This window comes from Onthophagus taurus, chromosome 3 (genome assembly GCF_036711975.1).
Source record: "Onthophagus taurus isolate NC chromosome 3, IU_Otau_3.0, whole genome shotgun sequence".
NCBI lineage: Eukaryota > Metazoa > Arthropoda > Insecta > Coleoptera > Scarabaeidae > Onthophagus > Onthophagus taurus.
This window is the reverse complement of record NC_091968.1, coordinates 15,125,843-15,140,270: the sequence shown is the minus strand read 5'-3', so window position 1 is coordinate 15,140,270 and position 14,428 is coordinate 15,125,843. Positions and strand designations below refer to the sequence as shown.

At 34.7% G+C, this 14,428-nt stretch overlaps 1 protein-coding gene across 3 annotated transcripts in view; it reads left to right on the top strand.

The window, feature by feature from the left end:
• The first annotated feature begins 1,657 nt into the window (after nucleotides 1–1,657).
• The window catches only part of LOC111417535 (uncharacterized), a 36,482-nt gene continuing 23,711 nt past the window's right edge, over nucleotides 1,658–14,428 (top strand). For 2 of the 3 annotated variants that reach the window (XM_071194867.1, XM_071194866.1), the window contains exons 1-2: nucleotides 1,692–1,776; nucleotides 1,839–1,937. In XM_071194867.1, the coding sequence (XP_071050968.1) occupies nucleotides 1,871–1,937 (67 nt within the window). In that variant the 5' untranslated portion in view covers nucleotides 1,692–1,776; nucleotides 1,839–1,870. Of the gene's footprint in view, nucleotides 1,777–1,838; nucleotides 1,938–14,428 lie in introns of all 3 variants that reach the window. The other variant, XM_071194865.1, reaches the window with a different exon arrangement.

Below are 14,428 nucleotides of genomic sequence, written 5' to 3'. Positions count from 1 at the left end.
ACTAAATTGCCTTTCTTGTGTACAACATTAATCTCGTTATTTACAAGAAATTCTTTAACCTCATTTATATAACCTTGTTTCTGTAGTGTTTTAAACAAATGATGATTTGTGCTAAATCTTTTGAAAGGGGTTTTGAAACTATTTATAATAGAAAGAAATGTATTGTACAGAACATTATTTTCATAAAAATTATATTTGGCAAAACCTTCTAAAGTTTGCAATATAGGTTCTATTACAAGTTTATCTGTAAGCATTTGAATGTCAAAAACATCTTTTCGTGAAAAGTTATTATTATTGTGAAGAGTAAGTAAAAATTTTGTAATTGAATTATAAAACTCATTCTGTAGCAATTCAAACTCTGATGTAAAATCAAGAGGATTTTGAATAGGTTCGGATTGGGGTTCGTCAATTTTAACACAATCAATAGAATTTTTACAAGCTAAAGAATCAATTTTGTTACATGTATTAACCAATGATATCTGATTCTGAACTTTTACTCGACGAAGAACATTTTCTAAATTATTAACACGGGTGTTCGACTCATTGTCAGTAGTAACTGATTTGAAAGTAGTACGAGTGAGATGTTGACGATTTACATGTTTTTTAAAACTGCCTAAATTTTGAAAAATTTGATAACATTCTGGCTCGTAACATTTATAATATGAATGATCAGAAGATAAGTTATGATCACGTTTGAAATGTAAGAAAAAAATTTTTAAGTCGCTAAAGGTTTCTTTGCAAACGAAACATATCATTTTCCAATTATAATATAGTCGACTGCAAAACAAATATATATGTTAAGTATATGTTTAAAAAATAATATAAACTTACCTGGTATATACTTTCTCTTCTTTCCCCTTATATACAACGTTACGCGCTTAAAACTGTTTACAAAATAAATCGGAAATAGTGCAAGTAATGCTCATCTTTTACTATTGCACCACATGTGGAAAATGACGACGCAAGCGCAGCACTCGTGTTTGTTGCAAGTTACAACAAGTCCACGCATGTATTCGTGTAGCAGACGTATTTGTTAATGATTTCCATACATTTAATAGTGGACATACAAAAATGTTCGTGAAATACATGATTCAATACATTGATCAGTATGAAATGCGTACGTGGACTAATAGACAACGAAATCGTTTTCAAAAAAAATTAAAAATTATAAAATTCGTTATTGTAAGCATGAAACTATTTATTGTCAACACGAACATTCCATTGTCAGTCAACGTAAACTGTTCATGTTAAACCATTACTGTGGATTCATTACAACAATAAATGCATTAATGGAACAATTATGGGTAATTCGTTTAAAACATTAATGTTTTCATGGTTACTACTACTACTATGACTACTAGTCAATAGTCGGTGTTAATGTATATTATGAACAAAATTTTTTATTGTCGGTAGAGCCGACAATAAAAACATCCATCTTTAACATTCACATAGTTTTCTTTTAATACTAATTAAAATTGAGATGGAAAGAAATAACCAAAAAAAAATAATAATTAATTTTAGTTCGTACTTATGTGACAAAAATTTGTTATGTATACGCGAGATAACTATTATTATAAATATCTCATTTGTAAACATTTATAAAGAACACTCTTTCTTAACCTTTGCACTGAATATATTATCGTACGATAAGTGGGCTAGTATAAATGCTTTATTAAATTATCAAACGTTATTTATTAATAGACATGTTTGCAGAGGTAATTTTGCTTTTAATTGCAACAACAATAAAGTCAGTCGTTTCTAATGGTTAGTTTAATAGTGCGTGTATATTGTGATATTGTCAAAATAAAATTGAAAAATGTTAACTTTTAATGTTGTAGAACCTTTCTATTGGAGAATTTATAATGGTTCAATGCCAAATGATGCATTTCCAACCGGAACACGAAATATGTTTGTCGGTCGAGTAGGTATATGTTTAGGTAAGTTGTACAATAGAGTTTTACATACATACTTATTGACTACTACGAATATCATTCATACCTTGACAATTTTATTCTTCATGTTGGAGATGAAGAGTTATTTGGACTTAGGAGACGTTATGATGTTTATTAATTATTAACAACACCCCCTTATAATTTTTTGTTCTTAATTAAGCGGTTTCCATATCCGCATTATTAGAGATCACATATTCCAGATTCTTATATTGTTCGCCTTTCGGAACTGGTGTTCATTAGAGTAATAGGTGGTAGCCCTACGGTCTTAGCCTTGACCAACACCACATTCCAAGTGCTGCGCCTAAGTTGACGTTTTTAACCACCATTTTTTGTTGCATTTATGGATTCTACATAAAATTCTGAGTATTTTTCATGTAGCACAACCTATATCGATTCATATGTCTTCGAAAAACTGGCTGTTTTAAAAAAATACTTTAATTTTTTTATTTCAGGTAAAAGATAATTATCTAATTAATTAAATGCTGAAACTGAAACTCCTCTTGTGCTTGGCAGTATCCCAAACGATTGATAAATTCATGCTGGACCCTAGTAGTTGTTTCTTTACTAACAAGAGAAGTAACACAATTGTGTCAGACCGATTTCGATGAAATTTGGTACAGCCATAGAATGGACCACAATAAGGTTTATGTATTTTTTTATACATGCGGTAAAAGCCCCTGAGCCAAGTCTAAGAAAGGTAGAAAATTTGGGGAAAAAGTACATTTTCGCTTATATTTCAAAAACGAAAAGTGCTATCAAAGTTTGGTAAATTGAAACTGATGAAATTTAAACTATAAATTTAACTTTAATATAACTACGTGAAAAAATTAGTTTCTTAATTTTAAAATACGTTTCTGCATATTTTCAAATTTTATTGTTTCGTTCTTAAACTCACCTTCTTTCAAAACGTTGAATCGTAAATACCTATACAATTATGTTTTCTCTGTATTTTCGAATTTAGTTACAATTTGATGTAAAAGTCGTCTCTTAATTAGTAATATACAATTAACTTAATTATATTTTTTTCTAATCTCATTTAAAATGGAGTGTTGAATCTTTAATATTATAATAGAACGTCTCAATAATTTTAGAGAATTATATTAGAAGTACTTTTTAAGTATTTGTAAATAATTAGGAGAAATAATAATATTTTACACAAATTTTCCACATAAAAGCTTGTCTTGAGCTTATATCCATAGATGTCTTAACACACCTTTATCGGATGAAAATAAAAATAACGAATTTTAGATTATTAAAACAATAGCACTTAACAATGGTTTTTCTCACACACAAATTAATTCACTTATCAACAAATTAAAATTGAACCATAATCTTAATTCTTCCACATCTTTACAAAATTTGACAGAAAACGAAAATAGTTAAATTTATAGATCTATCAATAATTAACTAACAATTTTCATAGTAACATATCCCATAACATAAAAAGAATTTTTAACAATTACAATAACTTTTTTAACAAAACAATTTTTTAATGTCAAGGATAAAATCGGATTGTTGGACCAATAATAAGAAGTAATTTAATTTTTTTAATTAATCACCAATTTTAAATATTATCTAAGAGCTTGCAACATGGATTCAAGTAAGATAAGACCTCAACTTAATGCCTTTACGCACCAGTTTTTCAAATTTTTTTTCACTTTTTTTTGACATGCGGCGTTTGCGAAGTTTTTTTCTTGAGTCGATATATTTTTCGTAATAATTCTTAAGGGACCCCTAATTCAATAGGGGTCACTTTGTGTTTTGCATTTTAACCTTGATTAAATTGTTTCTTAAAATTTTTGATTTATTACTTTAAGATTTTGGAGATTGTTTTTATATTGTTAATTATTTATATTTCAATTTTCAATTTTTAATATTTTAAGTTTTTTTTAACTGCAACTACATTTGTACTTTCATAATTTAACTAGTTCTAACTAAGTGAACTAGTTTTTACAATTGTCACTTTGAACGCAAATAACAAAAAAAAACTACTCCTTAGAAAAAAATCGAGTCCAGCCTCGTTGGACGCGAAATTTAATTCTTTATAATATATATTCTTAGTTATATATTCTTTATAACTTTTTCTCCCACTCGTATAATAATTGTCGCAGGTATAATGAAAAAATGTACGAGATTTCGGACGATCGGCGAAGAAGCTAGACTTTGCAATTTTTTACACGGGAACGCTTCATCGAAAAAATTCTAAATTTCGACCACACATTGCCTACGGTGTACTAAACATGCAGGTATTTTTATTTTTTGCTTTTTCTGACCCATTTTAAATAAAAAAAATATATATTATGTGAAATAGTGATATCTCGATAACGCGTTATCGTATGAGATTGGCGGTAACATCATTCTAACCGCCTGATGTAATTGAATAAAACCCTAACCTTCATTGTACATGAAGTACTCAATGCGATTTTATAATGAGAGTTAAATCAATCTGCGCGAATCTCTTCCCCGACTGGGCCTCTTCGGCATTATGTGGGGAGGGGCATCTTTATGTGGCGGGGAAACGTATAGGACAGGAACGGCTTAAGCGCACTGTACAAATTTTTGTTTTTTTTTAAATTTATTTTTCTAAACAAATCACACTATTTTTTACTGATAACCACAACAATTTATTATCTGCTAGATTAGCGGCATTACTGTTGTTATTCGTGGGTTTATATACGGTTTAGCACAAATGAAAACAACAACAAATTTTTAAAGAATATATTTGTCGCGGTCTCGTTGTGTGGCTTTATTGTTGATTTGTTAACGTTTATTCTGGAAATTATATTTATAAGACAGTGGATATATAGTAAATTTCTTTTCATTGCATTCATAAGTTTGCGCCGTTGTCATTGAAAACGTAATACAAGTAATCATACCGACATGCCTAAGCATTATACGAAAGAATTTAAAGAAGTAATTACTAATGTGCAGGTGTCCCAAATTCGTTGTTCGCATTGACTATCTCTGAAACTAAAAGAGACAAAAAGTAGCTTACATATCATGATCTCGTTTTTCGAGAAACTGCTAATACCAAAAACTCCGAACAGCCATCGTTTTTTGTTTTCGCCCTATCGGCAAAAACTGAAAAATTTGCTGCACTTATTACCAAAGATGGAGTATTATAATTAAAGCATTGTATGGGCAACTTTTTACGAAGAATTCAGTTAATGTATTGGTGCTCCATCATCTTGAAAATATATCATATGAGACATATTTCATTGCAAATTGTCGACACTGACGTGACTTTCAGTTTTCCTGGTAGATACTATATGGCAAAATTCTATTATTTAAAAGGGCACACCATACATTGAACCCGAATCTTCCTTGAGAACATTAAGAGAAATACGTTTATTGTTAGAAAAAATATTCCCGTACTACTACCGTGAACTTCATCGGCCCAGATGACATTTTGAATAAAGCAGATTATTTAATTTTTCTTTCACCGAGAAAATTATAATCTTAGATTGGCATATCCGGCACGTAAATGATGAGTCACCCGCGCTTCGTATGGTTTATACTTATATTTCTTTAATATTCGAGAGCAACGGCTTTTGGGTTAGACGTCTTGTATTGTTTCTCTGCAAGATGTTGATGGCTTCATCCTCCTGAAGGTCATTTTGGTATGTTTTTGTACGTGGTTTCGTAAAGGACCAAAAATGCATTAAATTTTCTGCTAACCGACTGAAGGTTCTTGCGTAAGGTTGGCTTCTTTCCGGATACCTTCTTATTTGATAACATGACATTCCATGATGTTGCATTTTTCATAATTTTCGAAATTAATTGTAAAGTTTTATTCAGTTTTGTTATACATTGACACTCAACATGACGGAGTACCAGCTCGTAATGCCACAGTTTTTAGCGAATTTTTAAATACAAACTTTTACAATTATTGGATACCATATTTCCCATCATAGTATGTATGGTTATCACCATAGCAACACTAACTTTTAAATACATACATTAGTTTTAGGTAGAATAAAAAGAATTTATGTTATTATTATTCAATAACTATAAGAACTATACTCAACAAACTATATATATTTGTTCAGAAAAAAATAACAAATTTCAATTAAAAATTCATTCCATTTAAAAAATAAAGTTACTTCTATAATCTCGATAATAAAAGATGGGGAAAAAAATTCTACCTACACCACTGAATTCTTTGTAAAAAGTTGTCCATATAATGTTTTATTTATAATACTCTGTCTTTTGTAATAAGTGAGATATTCGCGTTTGCCGTTTTTGCAAATATTTCACTTTCAGCAGATAGAGCGAAAACAAAAGACGATAGCTGTTCGCAGTTTTCGGCATTAGCAGTTTCTCGAAAAACGAGATGATGACATGTAAGCTACTTTTTGTCTATCTCTTTTAGTTTCGGAGATAGCCTATGCGTACAACGAATTTGGGACACCTGTACAATACAACAAATTTGTAAACAATACATTTCATTTTTCTACATAATCTCGTACAGTTACAGTGGTTTGAGTAGGTTCTGGATGAATTTCAATAGGTATATTTTGTACTGGTTTTACAATACAATTATATTATTTAACCGTTATTTAGAGTTTCTTTTATTGAAAGAACGTTTTAATTATTTAACTTTCATTTAAAATTACAATTTATGCTACATTTGGTAACTCCTCCCGTCTTAAAGTGAGCCAAGGATTGGGAGAGCTTCTCTCCGGGAGTTGGGTTACTGAGTTTTCGCTATCCTGGACTTTTTGCCCTTTTCTAAAACAAAGTAAAATAATGATTAAAATAATTATGGTCACGGTTCTAATGAGTGACGTCATCGAACTCCCTAGACTGAAAAGGTGGTTGGTTCTGAATTCTCGTAGTCTGTGGTCTAGTTCGGTGAGATTGGTTCTTGCATCATTCATTGTTGCCAATTGGAGATTCTTCATGTGGATGTTTTCCAGTTGCCAAGGTGATTTTTCCTTTGGTATGGTGGACAAATTTACAGCGGCCAAATGGAATTGACGATCTGGTAAATTGTTGGTGGTGGTGCGCAAGATTTCTTTTCCTAGGTGGACGCTACAGTCTGGAGTAATTTGTATTAGAAGATTTCCTTCCAGTGGACGAACTTCCTGACCATCTTCGCACACCGTTTCTCCTGTTGAGTTGGCTTGAAACAGTATCCATTCCGATTCGGTGGGATGCATACTTTCTTCCCGTAGTCGAGATGTTTTCTTATGAGTACACATTGATATGGGAAGGTGTCGCAATATTTCGTAAGCGCAAGTTGATCGTTTGCTTGTATCTAAACTTGTAGCTTGGCATAGGTATTCTTCGCGTTGGATTTCTTTACCTTTGGAAACGGTCGTAAAGTACTTATCTTTATTTTCTGCTAGGTACGGTTGGGGGATGTTGAGAATAAGATAATGTGATTGTTGTTTAATAGGTAATGGAATTAAGTGATAATACTGGTAGGTTGTCATTTGAATTAAAGGAATTTGTAACAAGAAGGTGAAAATGTGGCCCTTCATGTACGCTTTTACTGTTAAGGTCTTTTCTATTTGGTATAAATTATCATCTGTCGGAGTTAATAGAACTCGTTGTTCGACTATTGAAGACTGAATGAAACGTAAATGTTCCAGCAGTTCCTGTGCCGGGATGATCGTCGGATGGTATGTTTGCAGTTTAGCGAATGTCTTTGGTATTGCTAGATGATCGACGATTATTAAGGCAGAGTTAACGGCTACTTGCAGTGACGTTTGTGCTCTCATCAAAAGATTAAAGCGCGCCTGTTTATCACCCTGATCTTTAATATGTTGTCTAATAGTATTTATACGCTGAGCTATTTCATCTTGATTTTCTTGAATAGTTCTGATGTTATCTTTGAATATTTTAAGATTTCCTTGTGAGAGATGGATTTGAGCCTCTATTACCGTTGCTAATTCCTGTTGATTTGATTACCAGATATTGCTTTTATAATTGAACCCAAGAAGTTCATTGCTCCTCTGCGATATCTGCTTGTCGGGATGAGTTGTTGTTTTCCAAAGTTTAATTGTTGTAGCAGATCTTTGATATTCCTCGTAAGGGTCAAGAATGCTGTTTGCTCTGTACCGTTTTCTATTGTTTCCACAAATTTCATCAGTTCGCCATATTCTTTCGTTAATTTGTGAATTTGTATCGCTATTGGTTCAAGGTCACATTGTACCACCGTTGTCCATTGGCTGACCTGGTTTTTGGCTGTTCCCAGATGTAATGGGAATAAAGGGCCGTCTAACGTTGTTATTCGGACGTCGGGTCTTGCCCAGGAGCATCTGAAACAATACGGTGTTTAAGATGTCTTGTCTGTACTCCTCTTCTAGTTTGAACTTCTACTGTGCTATTATCATTTACTTTGATAATGGTGTATGGGCCAAAGTAGGGTTTGATCATTTTATTGCTTTTATTATATTTTCTACGTATACCTTTTCTCCAATTTTCCCTGTTGAAACTCTTACTTGTTCTCGTCTTTTTTCTTTAAGTTTTCGTACCTAATTGCCATTCGACTTTTATGTTTGTCTATAATATCTTGATACGTCGGGGCATCGCAAAATAGGTTGAGTGGATTTCTCGTTTTTGTATTTCCAAAAAGTGTTTCAAATGGAGTCATTCCTGTTGCTCTATTGATGGTGTTATTCTACGCAATTGTAGCAGAAAGAATTTTCTTTTCTTTTGTTATACCGGGATCTTCGTCAAGGCATCTCAGATGTTCTAGTAAGGTAGAATGGAATCTCTCTACATTAGCTTGACTTTCGGGGTTCTTTGCTGTACCGAAGTGCAAAGTGATTCGATGTAATAAGGCCAATTCTTTTACTAATGGGTTGTTAAACTCTGATCGTTTGTCGAAACGAATTTCTCTCGGGATTCCGTAGTAATTGAAGTAGTAGAAAAATGCTTCGACAATATCTGTTGGATTTTTACTTTTGATTTTAATCGCATGTCCCAAACGTGTAAACGAGCCTACAATTGTTAGATATTTATTGTTTGCGAAAGAGAAAGTATCAACGAATAATTTTTCGAATGGGGCGTCTGTAGTTTCAGTTATCGGTAATAATGGTACATCGGGTCTTCGATTGTATTTAGCCCTGTTACATGTTTCACAGGCTTTAATAACCTTGGTGATTGTTTCCTCCATTTTCGACCACCAGTATTTCCGTTTGAGATGTTCTAAAGTTTCTTGTATCCCACGATGGTTCGTCATTCCTTCGTGATACGTTTTGTTACTATTTCGATCTTCTTTGCTTCATCTGAAATAACTTCCGCTCGTCGTAGGCACCTGATTATCCGTGGTCTCTATCTGACATTTCATTATTATAAACGTTACACATTTGTTGATAGAGCTCTTCGACAGACGTGTAAATATAAAATGTTTTATTTCCAGCCATGTAGTTTTTATATAAATTTAGAATGTGTTCATATCGGTTTTCTGCTGGGATTCGTACCAAGTGTATGGTGTTATCTCCTCTAGTTTTGATTTAATTTCTAATCCATTTCCCAAACTCTTTGTTATAATGAACTGCGTCTTTTTGTTGTCAATAATAGTGTCCTGCATTTCAATCGATTTCTTTGACTCTACTACTCTGTGTAGTATGAATAGTATTATTAATTTTCTTTGTTTTCTTCTATCCGACGTGTTAATCTTAGTTGTCTGGTTGGTCTATCCGATATTTTTATTTCTTTTCGAGCAATTCCTTGTCCTGTAGCAGGGATACTTGGAGGTGCAGGTGAGTCAATCAGTGCAATCGACATTTCGATCGCTATTTCTAATAATTCTGTATCGTCAAAATTTGGTAGAAAGCTATCTAGATCGCTTTGTGTAATTACATTCAGATCGTTTAATGTAATTCTCGATAACGCATCTGCGTTCGTGTTGGCTTTGCCCTTTTTATAAACGATGTCAAAATCGTTATTCTCCAGCATTAGTTTGGAGTTGGGCTCTTTTAACGACCAAAGCCACATTAATGGTCTATGATCAGTGAAGATGGTAAACTTCTTCCCATACACATACGGTCTGAACTGTTTGACAGCATAAACTATCGCCAAAAGTTCTTTCTCTGTGGTCGTGTATCTCCTTTCTGCCTCTGAGAGTGTTCGAGACGTGTAACAAATAGGCTGATCTTTTCCAATTATGCCCTGCGAAAGAACAGCTCCAAGAGTGATATCTGACGCATCTGTTGTCACAATAAATTCTTTGGTAAAGTCTGGGTATCTTAGTATAGGATCATTAGTAAGTAATCCTTTACACCGTTCGAATGCGACTATGTATGTTGAATCTTCGATGTTGAGTTTGGCGTTTTTCTTTAGACAAGATGCAAATGGCTTGGTAATCTTGGCGAAATTTTTAATAAATTTACGGTAATATCCTAGTAGTCCAAGAAAACTTTTGATTACGGTTTTTGTTTTCGGTATGGGGAATTGTATGATTGCTCTAATTTTCTCTGGGATAGGTTTAACACCCTTGTCTGTTATAATATGTCCTAAATATTTAATTTCTTTCTTGAGAAATTCGCATTTTTGTAAGCTAATTTTAAAATTAGCTGAATTTAAACGGTCGAAGACTTTAATTAGTTTTTGTATATGCTCTTGCAGTGATGAAGAGTAAATAACGACATCATTATCTCAATGATATCGTTATTTACTCTTCATCACTGCCAGCAGACAGATGCCTGGTATATCTATACCAGGCATGTGTCTTCTAGTAAAGCATGTAAAACTTCGTCCATTAGACGCTGGAATGTAGCCGGGGCGTTTTTCAATCCGAAAGGCATTCTTTTAAATTCGAAATGGCCCTGTTCGGTACTGAACGCTGTTTTTTCTCTATCTTCCGGTTCCATTTCGACTTGGTGGTAGCCTGATACCAAATCGAGAGAGGTGAAATAGTTTGCCCTGCCCAATTTATCTAATATATCGGCAATGTTTGGAATTGGATATTTGTCTTCTAGCATTCTTTCGTTTAGTCGTCGGAAGTCAACTATCATTCGGTTTTTTATTCTTCCGTCTTTTTGGGTCGTTACGATATGGACAGGTGCGTTCCAAGACGAAACGCTTTCTTTCACGATGTCTTGTCGTAGTAGTTCCATAGTTTGTTGTTTTATTTCCTTTTTTGTCTCGATTGGTTGACGATAATTTCGAACATAGATGAGTCTATTATCTTTTAGGTTAAGATGATGTTTTATTTTATGAGCAAAAGTTAATTGTTGTCCCTCTATATGGAATAAATGTTTTTATTTCGATAATAATGCTTGAAGAGCCTTCTTTTCTTCTAAATTTAGATGATCCAATTTCAAATTCTTTTCAACATTTATTTCTTGAAGTGCCGCTAAATGGTTTTTATCTATAAAATTATAACCGATGTTTATTTCTTCTTCAATTTCGCTTACTGGCTGCACTTCTATAGGCATCGGGTTCAGACGGATCGGGTTTCCATAGTTGTTTGTAACAAAAATTTGTGTCTCATGGTTTTTTACTTCGACGAGTGCTTCCAGGATAATTACGTTGTCTGTATCATCTTTCATTACAAGAAACAAAGCTAAGCCATTTTCAATGTTAGTGACCTGAAAACTCATTAATGACTGCGAGTATGGTTTAATTGTTTGAGTATTGTCAATTTTGTAAGGAATTGTTGTATTATCTGTAACAATGATTTGTTTCTTTGTATCAAGCGAAGCTCCTAATTTTGTTAACAGATCGAAACCAAATAAACCATCAAATGTACGTGAAAAATCAAAGCATACAAATAAATGATATTCCGGTGATTTAAAGATATTAGGAAGCGGTGCGTAAACCGCGCTTCTTGTTTTTTCAACTCCGTGAGGTGTTCTTATAATAAATTCCTGAGTATCGCATGCGTAAACCGATTTAACACCTTCATATAACTTCGAATTGATAAGAGAACATTCTGCTCCCGTATCTATAAGAAATCTTAAGCCTTCAAATTCGACGTAGGGTAGTAACGGATTTTGTGAATAGCTTTTGTTCGAAATCGTTACGTTAATTGCTCTTGAGACGTGCCCTGGGGAAAATCCTGCGTCTCAACGTCTTCTGTATATTCGACGTTTTCATCGATATGTCGTTCACCATAGTTATCGTCCGTTTGGTCATTATCAGGATATTGGACATAGATATTGGCTTCGGTTGTTTCTCATGGAAGCTCAATATTATTTGACATCCATTATCTTTTTGAGGCTGGTCGGTTGATAGATGAGGCTGGACGTTTGTTACTATTGTCTATTTCCATCGGTGTTGGTCAAAATGGTCATTGTTGATATTGTGCCGGGGTTCTCACAAATGGTTGATTGTTTTCTTGTCTGGGACAAAACATTGGACGAGCTGGCAGTATTGCGGGCAGAATAAATTTATTTGGCTGTCCATACTGTTGTGGCATAACCATGGGAGGTTTTTGCATCGAGTTTGGGCATTGAGCTACCATGGGATGTGGTCTGATAATGGTACGCATTGGCGATGCAATTGACTGCCTTGTATTAAAAAGAAAACGCTGGTTCTGTGTGTTATAGATAGTAATTTCCAGGGCGCAACCTTCTGCTGTCTCAATATCGGTGGGCTGTCGTAGTTTAATTTCTAAACCAATGTTGGGATTTATCAAGTCTAATCCAAATAGATAAGTTCTCAGAGCTGTCTGGTTGTATTGCTCTTGTTTGAGATTGCGGATCGCTACATTGTTTTCTTCCAAGTTAACGTTAGAAAGAAGACTGTTAAGAGTTGATTTAATCTTATTAGCGTAGCTTGCTGTACTGTCTTCTTTTTGTGGAACCAAAGTATTCAAATCATAAACAAGAACCTCTTCGGATCGTTTATCACCGAATGAATGAATTAGAATTTGTTTAAGCTCGGCCGAAGTGGTGGGTGTTTTATTTGCACCCACCGCCTCGCGTGCTTTGACACGTAGTCTAACCATAAAAATCATTAAGAGTCGTTTAGATGTGCGAATTTCTTCTGGTCTTGCAGGTGCTGTTGGTAAATACTCTTCAATTAAGAATTCGCAGGCATTAATATAACTCTTCAGAGTTATTCTGTCTCCGTCAAAGACTGATATCAAATCTTGATCTACTTTCGATATTTCTCTTGCCATTTCTATTTCGTTGATTGCCTCCAGTAAGTCGTTTAAATTGTCCAGAGCGTATTAGGTTTAAGTCGCAAAAATGAAAAGGAATAAAAGGATGGCAGAAATAAAGATACTTACAGTACGATAAGAATGAATAAAATTGTTGTAATTGATTCTCTTTTGAGTCGTCCCGGGAATCGATCGGCAATTGGAGAGGATCCAAATTCCTCGGCGGGTTGGGTTGGGTTGGGTCGGCGGGTTGGGTAACTCGAACACCGCGTCGACGATTGGAGTACTTCGTAGAGTCTGAATTATAATTCCCCGATATCGAAGTACTCGCAGTTATTTATAACAATTAATTGCTGACGCTTCATATTCGGCAATTACAGTTGTTAAGGGGCGGCTACATTTGGTAACTATACTACTTAATAATCTACTACCAAGACCAAATAATTCGTTAAAGCGAGGTTCTCCCGCTGTACTATTGCTAGGGCCAGCATACGAAGCATTTTCTACACTGCAAGTGTTGGTGTTATCATCAACGACACTGCTACCGTAACGAAACTCATCAGTAGTATAGCTATGGGCGTTCTGGACCAAAATCCCATAAGATTTAACATTGGGGTCGAAATATTAACGAGATATTCACCATTTCATAACCTCCAAGCTTCGTGTCCGGTTGTGTCAAGGCCTCGATGTATCGATGAAGTTCCAACATCCCTCACTCCGCACCTCACCCACCGCCCCCCCTACCCGCCCACGCCCCGAACCCCGCACCTAACCTGTACATGATTGTCTAGATGACGTCACCACCAAGCACCACACGATCCGGCGGCATGACGTCATCAGCTCGATAACTAAATAAAGCCCTTTTGGCAGTTTTCACCCGTGCCATATTGTTCGTGCTTGTTATAGACGACAGGGGGTTGTAGGGGGGAATTTTTCGGTTTATTTTTCGATTTGAAGCATCGTTAACGAGATATTCACCATTTTATAACCCCCAAGCCAAACGCTTCGTGTCCGAATATATCATAGCCTCCATGTATCGACGATGATGTCATCGTGATAAGGCGGTAGCCTCATTCAAATTCCCAGCCTAAAAGAGGATTTACGGAGAATGCTATGTTCTGGTTGAACCACCCTACCCTACCCGTCCGCACCCCGCACCCTAGCACCCAGAGGGTAAGCCAAACCAAACGCTTTATGTCTGACCTCGATGTATCGATGATGACGTCATCGTGATAAGGCCCATCGATCTCATTCAAATTTCCCGCCAAAAAGAGGGTTCTTGGAGAATGCTGCGCTCTGATTGGTTGAACGTTCAAGGATAAGGTGCTGAATAGAGAAGGAAGAGAAATACTGCGATGGGTGAAAGAGAGCGGATGGGATATACTATATGAGAATAGGAGTAGACGGTATAGGG